At 42.4% G+C, this 16,383-nt stretch overlaps 1 protein-coding gene across 4 annotated transcripts in view; it reads left to right on the top strand.

The window, feature by feature from the left end:
* kif21a (kinesin family member 21A) overlaps positions 1-15,992 on the top strand; it is a 45,565-nt gene extending 29,573 nt beyond the window's left edge. The window contains exons 17-37 of one of the 4 annotated variants that reach the window (XM_047595851.1): positions 38-145; positions 271-339; positions 508-653; positions 1,550-1,694; positions 1,818-2,012; positions 2,246-2,347; positions 2,816-2,981; positions 3,547-3,567; positions 4,284-4,341; positions 4,744-4,798; positions 4,903-5,105; positions 5,724-5,855; positions 7,366-7,497; positions 8,232-8,306; positions 9,154-9,290; positions 9,709-9,883; positions 10,267-10,431; positions 11,352-11,469; positions 11,710-11,880; positions 12,280-12,479; positions 14,048-15,992. In XM_047595851.1, the coding sequence (XP_047451807.1) occupies positions 38-145; positions 271-339; positions 508-653; positions 1,550-1,694; positions 1,818-2,012; positions 2,246-2,347; positions 2,816-2,981; positions 3,547-3,567; positions 4,284-4,341; positions 4,744-4,798; positions 4,903-5,105; positions 5,724-5,855; positions 7,366-7,497; positions 8,232-8,306; positions 9,154-9,290; positions 9,709-9,883; positions 10,267-10,431; positions 11,352-11,469; positions 11,710-11,880; positions 12,280-12,479; positions 14,048-14,138 (2,664 nt within the window). In that variant the 3' untranslated portion in view covers positions 14,139-15,992. The remainder of the gene's footprint in view (positions 1-37; positions 146-270; positions 340-507; positions 654-1,549; positions 1,695-1,817; positions 2,013-2,245; positions 2,348-2,815; positions 2,982-3,546; positions 3,568-4,283; positions 4,342-4,743; positions 4,799-4,902; positions 5,106-5,723; positions 5,856-7,365; positions 7,498-8,231; positions 8,307-9,153; positions 9,291-9,708; positions 9,884-10,266; positions 10,432-11,351; positions 11,470-11,709; positions 11,881-12,279; positions 12,480-14,047) is intronic. The other 3 variants (XM_047595854.1, XM_047595852.1, XM_047595853.1) reach the window with 3 other exon arrangements.
* The last annotated feature ends 391 nt before the right edge of the window (positions 15,993-16,383 follow it).

The following is a 16,383-nucleotide window of genomic DNA, read 5'->3' as shown; positions in this document are numbered from 1 at the left end:
AGTTACTCTTGTAAACTGAGTCTGAAATTGCTTTCAGGTCCGTCTGATGAAGCAGATGAAGGAGCAGCAGGAGAAGAACAGGATGAACGAGTCTCGCAGGAACCGGGAAATTGCTTCCTTGAAGAAAGACCAGCGGAAGCAGGAGGTTAGTGACCTCTGTCTTTACTTATTTCATATTAGTTTGCTTCAGTGACATCTCAGTCTGTCCCTTTACTTTCAGTACTTTATTTAACTATTAATGTTGATGCCTTACCTGCGTTTTATCCTCAGCATCAACTGAAGTTACTGGAGGCTCAGAAAAGGCAGCAGGAGCTCATTCTGAGGAGAAAGACTGAAGAGGTGAGCAGCAGCAGAAAATACTTAATCATTTTTGTAGCGGATATGGGTTGATTGTTTGTCTCTGTAAATCCTATGTAGATGGACACTACAGATGGAGACACACTATATCAGCACTAAATGCTTTTGCCTCTTATCCGCCCTCACTTTTGTGTCTGCTGTGTGTGTCAGGTGACGGCTCTGAGAAGGCAGGCCAGGCCCACCTCAGGAAAGGTGATCAGGAAAGTCAATCTTCCAGATCCAGTCCAGGACTCCTCCCACCGCCCCCCCTCTGGACGCATGTACTCCTCCAGCAACACTGCCAGCAACGGCACCCGGTCAGTCTGTGTGTGCACCCGTGTGCATCCAAATACATATTTAAGACGGTAAGACAGTGAGCACCCTACCTGTCATTTCTTTACTTCTGATCCCAATTAGTCACTGCCTCAGCAGCGACTATTCTCCTTGGGGTCATATTAAATACAGTTGGAAAACAACAATTATAAGTACAGATAAAATTAACAAATTCATATAAACTGACAAATGCTGTCTTCATACTAAAACAAAACTGACAGTTATCCTAAATGAGAAAGAAATGAATAAGAAATTAAGTAATAACTGACTTAATTATAAACAGAGTCAAGCAATGATAAAAACTATTATAATAACAATTACAAATAAAACATACAATTCACAAGAGTACAACAAACAAACATAATTAGACACAATCTAAGACAATCCCCCTATTGACTTTGCAGATAATTGAGATCAATTGTTTTGGAGTCTGTTCCAATAGGTGATAGCCCCATACATTGCTGTTCTTTTTAAAGCACTAGTTTTCGGTTTAGGCAAGTTAAAAACACCTCTCAGACCTCTTCTACTGCCATAATTAAATAAAAAATAAAATAAAAATAAAATAAGAGGAAAGGGAAACAGGTTTACCAGATAGATAGTAGATACTACAAGCTAGTCTCTCACCAGCGTCCATCATCGTTCACTGTGCAGTTTCAATACTGCTCCTAAATGAGCAACGCAAGGCGAGTCTCACAGTCGGTCGCCCTGGAGAAGAAGGACCTTAATCAAGATAGATATTGGTCTTTGTACATGACTTCATTGTTTTTGTTTGATTTAATCTTATAATTATGAAATTATGCAAATCACCCCCCTAAGTGCTTCAAGTTCAAAAACAATGTGATGATCTGATCTTTACTGATGACTGGTGCTGTGTGTGCAGGTCTTCTTACAGGCGCACAGTAGGCATTTACTCCACCAGGGTCGCTCGCAACAAATGGCAGTCCCTGGAGAGACGGATCTCTGACATCATCATGCAGAGGATGACCATCTCCAACATGGAGGCTGACATGAACCGTCTCCTCAAGGTAAACTCACAGCGTTTCATACTGTAGACGGTTACTGAAAGATTTCTGATTCTGATTTTCCCCTTCACATTCATAATCAGACATTGCTCCATTAAGTCCTGTCCTTCTCGTTTATCTTTACAGCAACGGGAGGAGCTGACCAAGCGTAAGGAGAAGGTGATCAGGAAGAGGGACCGGCTGGTCAGAGAGGTGCCAGAGGCAGAGAAGACGGTGCTTCCCCTCAGTGAGGAAGTGGACGCATTGACAGCTAACATTGACTACATTAATGACAGCATAGCAGACTGTCAGGCTAACATCATGCAGATGGAGGAAACAAAGGTAAAGAAGCTTGATGACTGGAATCTGGTAGCTGCACCTCTTTCTAATGTTGATAGGTGCAGTTAAATAGATGGAGCTTTATCCTATGTGGAGTTTCCAATTTGCCAAACATTTATACAGTGAGGTCTGTTGTTAGTAGATATTGGTTGAGAAACTGCATTGGAAAAAACATTTAGTGTCTTTTGATGTTGATGGAGTTTAATAAATGAAATTTTCCTGTATATTATTTTCAGGAGGAAGGCGACACAGTGGACGTCTCTGCTGTGATTGGTTCCTGCACTTTGGTAGAGGCTCGTTTCCTGCTCGATCACTTCATGTCGATGGCAATTAACAAGGTAGCAAAGCTCATCTGAAAGATTCCTTAAGGGTTATTTAGAAGCGTGTTTCATCATACAGAAGGGATTTGTGGTGCACCCCCACACAAATGTAACTATGTGTCACGGCAGCACAGACCACATTAGATGTGATTGACCCAGAAAGCATTTCAGTGTTCATGTCTCGCAGCAGCTGGACAAGCACTGAAGATTCTCCCTTCTCCACCCTCCTACACGCCACCTGCTCAGATGTCTTCTCCAGTTTCTGCGCTTTAGTGAACAATTCCATTGTTAAATATGTATTGACAAAATAATAGAAACCTGTACAAAGCAATGCATTTCAACAGTAAGACGGTGCCAAACAGTTTAATTTAACTGTTATAACACTACAACATGGGAGGTTTAAAAATGTTGTTTAGTGGCTTGCAACATGTCATACATCATCTCAGAAATATCTGTTTCATTAAATATACGGTGTGACATGTGCAGGGTCTGCAGGCAGCTCAGAGGGAGTCTCAGGTGAAGGTGATGGAGGGCAGGCTGAAGCAGACCGAGATCACCAGCGCCACACAGAACCAGCTGCTCTTTCACATGCTGAAGGAGAAGGCGGAGTTCAACCCGGAGCTGGACGCGCTGCTAGGGAACGCTCTGCAAGGTAACAACGGCTTTTATTTGCACTGAGGTAGAGGTGGAGTAAAGGACCCGAAACAAAGACCAGGCCGCAGGTTTTAACCCAGCCCACCTTCTGAGAGGATCAGTGATATCATCAAGATAAACTAGGATTCTGATTTCGTTCTGTGATGAGAGCATTGCATTTACAGCTAAACTGGTACCAGATGTTTGTTTCACAGCATTCTCCTTTCAGGAAGTGGACTGGGTTACTGGTCAGTTGCATGATTGGGCCTTTTGAGAGGCTCTTGCCTGTTGCCTTCTGCTGAATAGAAGCTGGTCTTATTATCGTGTAATTGATGGTTAATTCCACTATTAAACCCTGAAACTGGAGTTGAGCCAAAAGCTTTTTCCCGTTCTTGTGTGTAATGTACTTTCTGCCAGCCTCTGTTCAGTAGGATGCTCTGTTTACAGTAGATTAATTTGATTTGGTTTGATTTATGTTACTTTCAGTAGAATTTCAGGGGGCTGTGTTTTTGATTTATGCATTGCATTTTTCTGTTCCCCCATGTTTTCTTTTTCTTTTTTTTTTGTTTTCCTACGTTTTACAGAGCTAGGTAACCTCCCGGCTGGTAAGTGAAACTACATTAGACTCTAACCTGTGTTATGAATGCATGGTTCCTTCCTTTTGCACTGTGACAACTAACTAAACGTATAATAAACAGGTGCATGAGGTGCCGTGCAATCAAGCTTCCCTCCATCTGTTGGCTGACCCCTTGCCTTCCCCTTATCTGGATCCTCTCTTCATCCCTCTTGTCCTCTTCCTCCTCCTTGCAGCTCACCTGTGCTACAGCCTCCATGCTTAGCACCTGCTAACCCCAGACCCTCCCACAGGAACCATACAACGTGGATATTTTAGCTCTGTCGAACCCTGTAGGTCAGCTGACCCTTTCAGGAGCAACGGACTAATGATTCCTCACACTCCACCACCTTATTTTCTCATAATAGGCCTCTTACTTTCACCTCAACGTCCCCACCCATCTGTAACCGTCCCCCTCTGTCTGTCCCTTGACCTCGGACATATCATTTCTTTCCATCCACCTGATCTCAATGACCTCACTGAGGACCAAGTTTGTCAATAAAAACAGCATGGCGCTGCTCTGACATCGCCCACGTCTGCTTCCCTTTTTCATTTTCTTCATCCATTGTGAGAACGAAAACTGCAAAAATGAGAAAGGGCAGAGAAATAATATAGTCGTTGGCGACGTGTGACTATTTTAGAAAGTTCTAAGCAGTCATTTCAGCCTCATCTGTCGACTCTAATGTCATTCACGGATCTCATTTACAGAAAATGGGGATGATAGCAGCAGTGATGAGTCGGCACAAAGCCCCTCTGCAGAGGGAAAGTATGTATATATCATGATTAATATGTGTGATCTGTTATGTTACTGAACAACACGTCACATGTCAAACATACTGAGCCATGTTATGCTCTCTCTAGGCTAAAGTGTGGATGTAGTTGCTATGGTAGCGTTTTGTGTTTTTCTGTTCACTGCATTCACCCTGTGTTTTATATTGTACTGTATGTAATTTTGTTGTGTGTCACATTATGTACATATGTTTATTTCATTTGTATGTCTTGTAGTGTATACAGTATTTGTTGTGTTGTTATTTGTTCATTCGATAGAATATGATTATATTATACGATGCCTCAGTTGTGGGTGATAATTGTTGTTTGTTGTTGTGTTATGCCGAGCTGCATTTTTTTAAAATTAGTACTTGCATTAAAACGTGTGTGTTTCTTATAGCACCTTGGCATCGGATCTCATGAAATTCTGTGGAGAGACCAAAACAAGGAATAAGGTTAGATGTTGTTTAGTACTTTTATTTATATTATACTGTATGTAATTTATATTGTTTATTTACCAAATCCTCATCCTGGTGTGTTTTTCATCAATGTCCCACAGGCTCGCAGGAGGACAACCACTCAGATGGAGTTACTGTACGCAAGCAGTGACTCTGTGCCCGACGCACCCACTGCAGACTTCTCGAGTCCGATGCTGCCGTTAGCCGAAACTCCAGACGGGGGCGGAGACACGGACTTGTCGAGCTCATCAGTCAGGGACTACACAGCTCTCTCTCCCGGCTTTTCCTCTAAAATGGGCAGCATGTAAGTCCAGGCCCGGCACTCTTTCGCTAACAGATTAATTGCTACATCCTTCCCTCCTGCATGTTTGATGTTGCTGCTGTCTCCTGCTTAATTGAATTTTGTTTGCCATTATTCACGAGCATCCACACAAATGGCCATACTTTTCTCCTACTGATTAGTCTTTTGAGGTAAAAGCTTGTAGAGATGAGCATGTATTAACTTTCGTATGGCTTGTTTATTACTGCCGCCGGCAAAAACCGCCCCTCTAATTTCTTATTGCCACTTAGTCACACGCTAAAAGCAAAATTACTAACCAGGCTGCTTAAACCAGCTTGTAAAAGGTCACGCTCCAAACCAGTGCACATTCACTTTGTGTAAAAACTTTAGCTGGCGGTGATTCATCAGCATTAGATTATTAGAATCATAGCTACGGTGTCCTCATTTCTATACACGAGCTTGGCGAAGAACCCCCTCTGTTTTGGGACTTAAAATCTCAGGTAACTGTGTTTCTGTGTGTAGAGCATGAGTTTCTCTTCATTGTTGCCATCATTTTGATTTACTTTTGTATCCTTCTGTTGTTTTATAATTGTTTTTTGTACTGTCTTTGTGTTGTTTGTGGTTAAATTGGTAAAACTGAAGGCTCAGTTCTGGCTCCAGAACTTCGTCAGGTGTGGAAAAGCGAGCTCCTGAGCCTTCCCCGCTGTCTCGCAGGAAGACCTATGACAAGGCACAAGCAGCGGCTGACAGGGCAAAGGTCAAGGAGATTAAACAGTAAGAGCTGGTTGCCAACACTGTGGCTGCGAAGCCCGAAAAAAGAAAGGAGAGAAATGACTTCCCTTTGACTACTAATACTCCTCCGGATTTCTGCTTATGAGAAGCATGTGGTGTCGACTCAACCAATAACGCCGTGCGCCTTGTTTGATGACCTTCGACCTGCCAAGTTCTATGCTGAATTTAAAGTCACACATTTCCTTCATATCATGGAGCCAAGTGGATCCTGGTAGTTTTGACTCGAATTCAGCGTTCAACTTGCTCATCAACCTCTCTGCTTCTGATGTATTTCTGATCTGCATTCTTCACTTACTGAGGACATCACTGTCCCTTCTCTTTAATCACTAAACTCCTCAAAATGAAGATTCTCTGAGTTACCAGTTAAAAAATTGACTGTACACAAACTGAAAAACAATGACCTGCAGTCATCCTGTCTCAGAAACTACTGCATTACTACAGTGTATTATTCAACACAGTTGCTAACTGATTTGTACGTGCGTTTTAAGCCGTTGTTGGCTTCACATGCGTACATTGGTTATCAGCTTGAAAAAACAATAACTATGTATTTCCGCTTCACGCATGGTCAGCGTGTGAGTGCATGGGGTCAGAAGAGCTGCATTCATGGCATGTGGGAGCAGCAGAGGCCGTCACAGCGTACAACAACGCGATTTACTTATTGTACAAGCAGCAAAACAAATGGTGAGCATGTTTTTGGACTGGAATTTAAGCTTCCATTTTTTTAATGATAGCCGAAAAAAGACGAAAAGACAAATTATGCAGACTGAAAATTTTTAAGGATGACTCATGGATTACTCATGGACCCTTTTGACGGCAGACATTTTGACGTGTCGCGTTCAGGAAAGCGCCGGTGTACAAATATCAGTGATGGGTGTATTTCATTCAGAGGTCCAGTCTGCGTGTATTCTGGTTCACTGCCACGGCCAAATGGAAATGAGCTGCGTTTACACCCCTCTGCTGCGTGTTATGTGAATTAGGCTTAATAAATTGTTCATGTTCGGAGCACTATGCTACAAGCATAAACCCTTTAGGCTACGACATGGCATTTACTTTGCCACTGCCGCAGGCTAACACTGACATTTCTTATTGAAAGTCATCTATCAACCTTTTTTTCCCCTTCTGGTGCACAATGACAGTCACACACGGCTTCACGCAGACTTGGCTATTGTTAGATATGAGCTTATTTAAAACTATATTGATGTTAGATGCAAGAGAGACTCTTTAGTAAGTAGCGAAGGGAGTAGACAGTGTTGTATTATGGATAGATAGATTAAGCAGCTTTTCAGTAAAATAAAAAAAAAAAAAATCAAGTGTACGTTCTGCTGTCAAGCCGTCCTGAATGTTGCTCCCATATGACATGAGTGCAGCATATGCTTGTCCCTTCTGTCGTCATGCAGTCCTCCCACACTTCTGCCAGCAGTGTGTAAACAGCTTAGCACACACTTTAATTATGCTGCATCTTAATTGGCAGCGCTGCCGTCTTCCTTCACAGCCCAGTCATCAGGAACCCTAAGAACATCCCACCACTTCCTCTCCCCCCCGCCGCTCGCCCCAGTCAGCACATGTCTGCGTTTAGCCGTATGCCAGGGTATCTGGAGCGCACTGCAAACGTCCTGCAGGATAAGTAAGAACCACGGATAAGTAAAATTGACACTAGGCCACCGGAGATTCGGATAACGTTGCTTTGGAGGTGCGGGGAGGCACGTCACACTTTCGGATCTGTACGTATTAGTTGATGTTTTGTAACGTCGGTCTAGTGTAGTGTTGTAAAAGATGGACCCTAATGGTGTCCTGAAACCGCTTGTTTGGCTCTGTTAAACGCACATTGCTACTGGTTATTCTCAAAGCATACTGCACCTTCACCTTCTATGTAGCCAGTATATTCAGTACGTTTCAGCTGTAATGAAATAAATGCAAACAGATGATCCATCATCAGTCTTTTCATATATTGCCCAGTGCACATTGCTGCGTGATAATGTAGTTAAGAGACAGAGGTGCTATTTTTTTTTAAGAAATGTTTTTTTTAATCTGCGTTTTCCACATATATACACATAATTATACATGGTTTTCTAACTCCTGTATAATTTGGATATAATGGCTACATAAAAGGCAGAAATTGGTTTATTGCAATGGGACAGGTATTCTTTATGCTCACTATATACTAGGGGTGACATTTACTTTAAATGTTTTTTTGTTCTTTTTCCCAATACTTCTTCATGCATATATACACATAGGCTCACACTTTCGGCTCCTCTTGACACTGCGCCTTATACAGAATAATTAAAAAAATTTAAGAAGTTTAATTTAATCATCAGCTAATCAGCTCTCGGGTTTATCGGATACTCTCTTCCACTCTAGGATGGATGGATGCCTCCACTTGCCCTCCAAAAAAATCCTCCGCTCCATTTCCCCTCCTCTCTCCAGTCCTCAGAAGTATAATATTTATTTATTTTTCATTCTGAAATGTGGAACACTGAAGGTTCACCCCTTGGGTGGAGGGAGAGGGTGAATCTTAAAAAAACTGTCACATGGTGTGGGACCCCCACTCACCCCTCCAGTCCTGTAAACAGAGCCTCCTTTGGTCACATGCCCCGGTGTGACGTCCTCGTCCACAAGTTAGTCAGACAAACTGGTTACTGATCATTGAATGGATGCCTTTTGTACAATCAATATATAATTACAGTGATCCAGTGTCATAGTACTAGGCTTATTACTGTTATTGAGCCTGGGCCCTCAGTAATCCTCTCCATTCATTAGCCCTTTATTTCAATGAATCTTTTATCCTTGACACTACAGGACTTTCAAACCTCAATCAACACTCCTGAATATCGACACCTGAATCTGTGGTGCACCACCAGCTCATCCTGCTTTTCACTGATTGCTACCTCGGCTGCAGTGTAGCCCAATTACACTATCAACATGACAAGGCAATTAGTGATCGATCAGGGTGCTTGTGTTGCTGTTGAGCTGGCTTGTTTCCAGGAGTCTCCAGTCTTTGACTGCTTGGGTGATTTGATCCGTTACAAGGTTTAAACACGAGCATCTTAATGTGCAAAGGTATTTTTACATTCTTGCCTTTTCTTTCTTTTCAGCACAACAGGGGTGACTCTTCTCATGCCTGTCTGATCATCTCTCTATTTTCTTTGTGTTGATTTCCAGCTTTGTGCTGACCTGCCATATATTGTGCATGCTTCTGGTTGTGTGGTTGTGGTTTTCTGATTATTAGACAGTGCTGCGTCCATGGTCCCCTTTTTCATCGCGTCCCGTGTGTGTTTTCCAGGGGCGTTATTAACCCGGTTCCATCCACCAAGAGCAGTCGATCGGGGACATTACAGTGCGTTCACGTGGCGGAGGGACACAGTAAAGCAGTTTTATGCGTCGACTGCACCGATGACCTTCTGTTCACTGGATCTAAAGGTTATTGCCCACAGTCCCCCGTCCATCCTTCACCACTTGACTGTTAATTTTTTATAGCGCTGATCAGTATTCATCATGCGAGCTCTTGTTACAACTCTGGTAATTTATTATCACAAGCTGTTATATAACAGCAAATAAAAGCTGACAGGGACTTATTAGGATTGTCATATGCACAGTAGATGGATAAATGAGGTAATGAAATAAAGTGCCACTGAGCACACAACAACGTTCTCCCAGTGAATCATAATAAATGGAGGTAGATATAATATATAAAGGCAATCAACTGGACTGAAGTGTTGGTTTATCCTCACAGCTTAATATTTATACCTGCTACCATATGTATTAAAATCATTTATGTCGTGTGCCCTGAACTGTAGTAAATAGTGAAGGTGATGACAGACTCTGTGTCCTCTTGCAGACCGGACCTGTAAGGTGTGGAATCTGGTGACGGGTCAGGAGATAATGTCCCTGGCAGGACACCCCAACAACGTGGTGTCGGTCCGCTACAGCTCCAGTTTAGTCTTCACCGTGTCCACCTCCAACATCAAAGTGTGGGACATCCGGGACTCGGCCAAGTGCATCCGAACACTAACGTGAGTGGGACTGCCGCCATCTCACATCTTTTAAATCTGTGGAATGTATGTAAAAAATCAGACCTTACTGTAGACGTTTCTGTAAATGAAGGTATCTCATGCCCATATCTAAACTGTGAGTCAATGTGCTTCGATGCTTTTTTCCAGATAATCAACAATTCATGACTTAAGTAAATCTGTTGATCTGCTAACATTTTAACAGCTGCTTTTAATTATTTTGATTAATTATTTCTTCTTCTTCACTAGTAAAAGTAAAACAGAATACATAATAATGTCACATCCAAACAAAACATCTTGTGTTTTAGCGCTGAGCATCATGTCTTCTTCTTTAATGCTTAGTCACCTGCTGCAGATTTATAGTTGTGTCCCACGTCTGTCTCCAGGTCCTCTGGTCAGGTTAATGTTGGGGACGCCAGCAGTTCTAACACCAGCCGCACAGTCACCATCCCAGCAGGCGAGAACCTGATCAACCAGATCGCTCTCAATCCCAACGGCACCGTCCTGTATGCTGCTGCTGGAAACTCGGTCAGAGTCTGGGATCTGAGGAGGTGAGCACAGCCTCTCATAGGAACATGATGAACACGCAGCCCGTCTACATTCAGCAGGATGCGTTTAGAAACCCTCAGAACTATATATAGCTATGGAAACGTTTTATTTCTAGTTAAATATTTAGACATACAGGTAGGAAAAGCATTACATAATCATCACCTCGCTTTCCTATATTGTAGATTGAAGAACATAACTGGATCATTTATGATTTACAGTGAGCTACCTTGCGACATTTGTTACAGCTGATGTGTCTTATGTCAAAAATATCCACAAGGTTCATATAGAGGGTATGCATGTGATGTCACCGCAAATGAAGTGATATTAATTTGAAAAAAATGCGAAGAGCTGTGTTTTTGCCACTCAGGGGGGCGTGGCCCCAGGCGGCACTGACGTCAATGCAAACCCTCTGTACAATATATCTAGGACCCAGAGTTACAATTCACAAACTCTACTGACAGTTTGGTCATCATTCTCCCCATTCCCTCTTTATTCCACCTGAAAGGACTCTATTTTTCAAATGCATAGCACTTGACCAGTTAACACACTGTTCTCTGCACTCTGAGAGAACTTAATTCAGCCTGAAACCTGACTCAACCCAAAGCTGTCGTCTGTTACTGACAGCCTGCTGCCTTTGGTCCGTGTAGAAAACACAGACAGTTGAGAACTGACACTCTGGATGATTAAAGTTACTTTAGATCAGTACACGCTGCAAGGACACACCCCAGTTTTCAGTGAGAGTTACTGCTGCAAACATAAGTCACCTTTTAACTAGTCAATCAGTTTTTAAGTAAATTACTATAATGACTATACTGCAAGTTCATTTCTTGTTATTAGGTGTTTTATTTACTTTGTCCCTGCTGTTCTAGCCGGATATATTTAGACACTAATGACTGACTCCAAGTGTTTAACATCTTCACAGATTTGCATCTACTGGAAAACTCACTGGTCACCTTGGTCCAGTAATGTGTCTGACTGTGGATAAGTCTGGAAACAACCAAGACCTGGTGATCACTGGGTCCAAGGACCATTACATCAAGGTGTGTTTCCTGCTTTTAAAGCACTTAAATATGAAGATTACAAATGTACGTGATAAACGTCACGCATGAATACATTCTAAAGACGATTTATGCAATTCACTCTGTATAACACATGGTTATATGTTTGTCTCGACTGTATTAAAAGTACTTCTCTAAATTATTAATGCTCTTGGATTTGACAGCGTAAGATTTTCAGAATGAATATCACAATTTAAACCTGGGCTGCTCTCACCTACGCAGCTGTTTGATGTGACTGAAGGCTCTCTGGGGAGCATCAGCCCCACACACAACTTTGAACCGCCCCACTACGACGGCATCGAGTCACTGGTGATCCAAGGGGACATGTTCTTCAGTGGGTCCAGAGACAACGGCATCAAGAAGTGGGATCTGGACCGTAAAGACCTGCTCCAGGTACAGGAAGGGTGGTGGCAAAAAGATACAGTGAGGAGGCTGATCAGTTTGGACGGAGCCAGACATTCGGATGTTTAATCTAGGAGATAATTCTTTTTTTTGACTTTTTTCATTACTGCTAGGAACAAAAACACATTTGGTTGAAGGCATAGAAACTTTCCCCCTTGGTATATTTAAAAAAGTTAGTAAAATCATACTCTTATTCTGCATCATAAAAGGTGAAGGCCTGGAAAACCTCGCCTTAAAATCTGCTGCACACTAATCATAAGTACATTATCATCTGGAAAGCAACCTTCTGTTCTACTAGGAGAGTACTGTGTATGGAAATTTAGAGAAACTTCCTTCACCTGATGTGACATTGTGCCTACTGAATGTATTGTTATCCATCTAATCTGATAGCAAGTCCCGAATGCTCACCGTGACTGGGTTTGTGCTCTGGGCGTTGTTCCTGGCTCCCCGGCCCTGCTGAGCGGCTGCAGAGGCGGGGTGCTTAAGCTGTGGCACACCGACACACTGGGGACTCTGGGGGAGCTCAAGGGCCACGAGAGCCCCATCAACAGCATCTCTGCCAACAGCAGCCACCTGTTCACCGCCTCAGAGTGAGTCTCACACACCGACACTTGGAGCCTGATACTGTTCTGTGCAGTAAAGGTATTAATTAACTCACAGACCTATGCTCCTAGTAGACTCGTACCCACAGGCTCAGCTGGTTACAAAAAACTGCTGCGTCCAAACTTCTGCATTTTTGAAAATATAATATTGATCAGAACAGCTTTGATGGCATATTACTCAACTCCATTTTAAGGCAGGAAATTTGATCAGCCACTTATCCATCAGAGACTGGTATCGACTGTCAATAAAAGAGGATGACCGTTAAGGCCATGCAGTCAAATAGATATTCATCACTGCTTTATTGATAGTCAGGAGAAGCTGAGTGCATATGGATTTCCTCAGATTATTCTGTGCACGACCAGCTCAGCACAGGTTTTAATTCATTTATGTAAATAACATGTAAATAACCTAGGTTAAGGGTACCAAGGATTCTAGAAGGAGGTAAGTTCCCTGACTTGCAGGACTTTCTATTACATGCCAGAGACCAGTGGGAATCGCAACTCTAATTTGTTTGTGAGGTGACACTGAGTGTTTACAATTGCAGCCTGCTTGAAAGTGTTAGCAAATAGTTTTTTGTTTTATTTGTTTGGACAGTAAAGCTTTTGCTGTCTGGAAAAAAACCCTGAAACAAATGGAAAAACTCTGGAGTTGTGGTTAGTTATAGCTTATTATGCTGTTATATTACTGGTCTGGCCCACTTGAGATCAAATTGAGCTGTAAGTGGCCCCTGAGCTAAAATGAGTTTGACACCGCTGACCTAAAATATATGTGATGAAGGACTCAGTAAAACATTTACATATAATATAATATGTAATACGATTCTTATTTCACTGAAATTTAGATGTAATTCAGAGTTGGGCTGCACGATTAATCGTTAGAAAATCGCGATATCTCGATTCACATGTACACGTGATCTCATTTCGAAACACAACAATTCTTAAACATTTTATTTCACGAGCAGCATCACAAACAAATGCTCCCATTTCTTCCTGGATTTTTTCAAGTGCCCCTAAAGGCAGCACTGCCGCTGACTCCTCCCTCGACCTATGGCAAAGCGTCTTTACAACATGTGATTCCGTCAGTGGAGGAAGTCTGCCTCCAGTTGAATGTGTGAAAACAGTGAGGGAGAGAAGCAGAGAGAAGTCAGTCGTAAAGACAGTTAAATGGATGGCTAACAAGCTAAGAAGCTAACAAGTTCAGAGAAGCAGAGAGAAGTCAGTCGTAAAGACAGTTAAATGGATGGCTAACAAGCTAAGAAGCTAACAAGTTCAAACGTATGCTCTACATTCTAAGGAAATTTCAATTAGAGTCTCAAGTAGAGTGATTGATACTCTACTTGAATGATCATTTGAATGTTTTTTTCGTTTTGTTGTGTTAAAGTTCGTCAGTGCAATAAACATTTTGCAAAAAAAATCGTGCCAAAGAATCGTGATCTCAATTCTAAGTAAATAAATCGTGACTCACATTTTTTCCAGAATCGTGCAGCCCTAATTCAGAGCATATGGAATAACTACTCTTTGTGCCACTTCTTACCGTTGGTGCTCTCATCTTTCAGTGACCGGACTGTGAAGATCTGGCGTGCACGCGGTGGACTGGACAGCACCTTAGAGGCGGTTGACAATGTGGACGAGGTGGCCAGTAACTGAGCACAGCGCTGCCTGCTCGCTTTGACTCTAGAAGGACACGGCGGCCATCTTTGATGCCGCTGCCCTGCACTTTGACCCCTCACTTCTCAAGCCTAATGCTGACTCCCCAAACACATGTGTACCTTCCATGCCATTATGACTGAGAAACATTTAATGTCTGCTCAGCTGAAGCTTACACAGCAGTTCTTTTCTTCCTCTTGTTTTAGGATTTAGTTCCATGTGTTGTTATTGACTCTTTGCAGCATAAACTCTTCTATCTCGTATTTCGTGCTGTACACGGTTCGCCATCATGGATTTGCTCATTAAAAAACTTGCGCTCACAGTGTGATAACATACTACACAGAAAAGCATCCAAGTAAAAGTGTTCTGTCAAATTAGGGACAGACAGGAAGGAAAAAGTGGCAGATCTAATGGGTTGTTAGCTGGTCTTCACAACCCAGTTCGCCACTGTATTGGGATTCTTTCTCTGCACTCGAAACTGAACCAATGTCCCCTCACGCCCATTCCCTGCAGTCACAAAAGTGTCTTTACTGTATGTGAAAATGACAAATCGCTGTACCCTTAACATCCCTCTATTGCTTTTGTGCTCATTTCTCTTCGATTTCCGCAGCAGCTTTAGATCAGCGACTGAAATTGCGCTGCCTGTCATCATTGCTGTAACAGCCATCCTTAAAACAGTTTGCAGAAAGTTTGCTTTCTTGCTGAGAGTTAGCTCAACGCCACTCTTATGTCTCTGCTTTAAACATAAGGCCACAGCCACCTCTGAAGCTCATTAATTGAAACATATCTCATCGTTTCAACTATACACTACACAGTGTCTCAACTAATTGAACACAATAACTACTTGTTGTATTTTAGTTACTGAGCTTTAAAGGTTTCTTTTTTTTCTTTTGTCAACTTGAACAAAAACTAGCTAGCTGTTTCCCAGTTTATGCTAAGAGGCCACGGGCTGTAGCTTCACATTCACAATGAAACATTCTCTTAATGTACTTTCTCAAACTATTCCTTTAACCCTTGAGCACTTCTAAAAAGAAAAAGGAAACATTTAGTCTTTGATATTCACTTCTTAAACGTCAGCAGGTTCAGCATCAAGGATATTCTACACTTTTTTCACGCTTCATCGTGTGTAAAACTATCTTCACTCTTCTCACGTGTTAACACTTACTGAACCTACACTACTGAGTTGTCGTCTAATTCCCGCGCTGCTTCTTCAACCCTATAAGAGGGCTTCTCGTCGTGGACTCCGGGTGAGGTCCAGTCGGTACCGTAGCTATGTGTATGTGTATATATATGTAATAGTTGTTGTTTGTTTTTTTTTGAGAGGAGAGGCCTTCAGATTCCGCCATTGTTGTGCGCCTAACCGCATCGACCAACGTCTGTCCCCCAATTCTGATCTTTGCGAGGCCTTCCTGGAGGCACTCATGGTCTCCCTGATGTAACTGTCGCGATTGTGTGCGCTGTCACTTATGAATGTTTGGTGAAACAGCAGCTGTAGGCATTATTCAAATACATATCTAATGTATGTAAACGATGTATTTACAACAGTCTGACTGAATGTTAGTTTTGTGGGACCACCGAGGTGAACGCTGTCTCACAGTAGAGTCGAGAGGACCAGAATTGGCAGGAAGACCGACGAGGCAGCATTAGAAATGCTTGGGACTGAGCTTTACCTCCAGTGAGATGGCAAGTTGTGTTTTAGTGGCCTACGGTTAGTTTCTTTTCTTTGTTTTGGTTGTCACGCTCTCCCTGTTCCATATATCCTGGGCGTTTAAGAAGCCATTTCTCAGTGGCTGACTCGGTAGCGATTCTAATGTCAGATGCCTGGTGAGAATAAATGCCATCTGTCAAAAATGATCAACTCTGTGTGGCTTTCTTGGTGCTATCAGGCATTCAGTCTCATTACTGTGATGTGATGAGATGATATTAGTAAATCTGCAGGTTGCTTACTTTTTACAGTGAACAGTATCACTGAAGAAATGTGGATTGTATTTCTATCTTCTTTCATTATCCTCCATTTTTGACATGCATCGCCTAACACTTTGTTGTTCATGTGGATGTTACTTAGACATGTCCCATCCATCTAGACCACAGCAGACAGCTCCGCCCCATAGCAATGCCACTTCTTGATGTCAGCATCCATCCCAAGTAGGACGCAGCCTGACACAGACACACACAAAAACACTTTAGGAACCACTAAAAAAAAACATGAAGAACAGCACAAGGTGTTGACCTGGCCTCCAAACTC

This window comes from Mugil cephalus, chromosome 10 (assembly GCF_022458985.1).
Source record: "Mugil cephalus isolate CIBA_MC_2020 chromosome 10, CIBA_Mcephalus_1.1, whole genome shotgun sequence".
In the NCBI taxonomy this organism is placed as follows: Eukaryota; Metazoa; Chordata; class Actinopteri; order Mugiliformes; family Mugilidae; genus Mugil; species Mugil cephalus.
The sequence above is the reverse complement of the archived record's forward strand: the minus strand, read 5'-3'. Positions and strand labels throughout refer to the sequence as shown.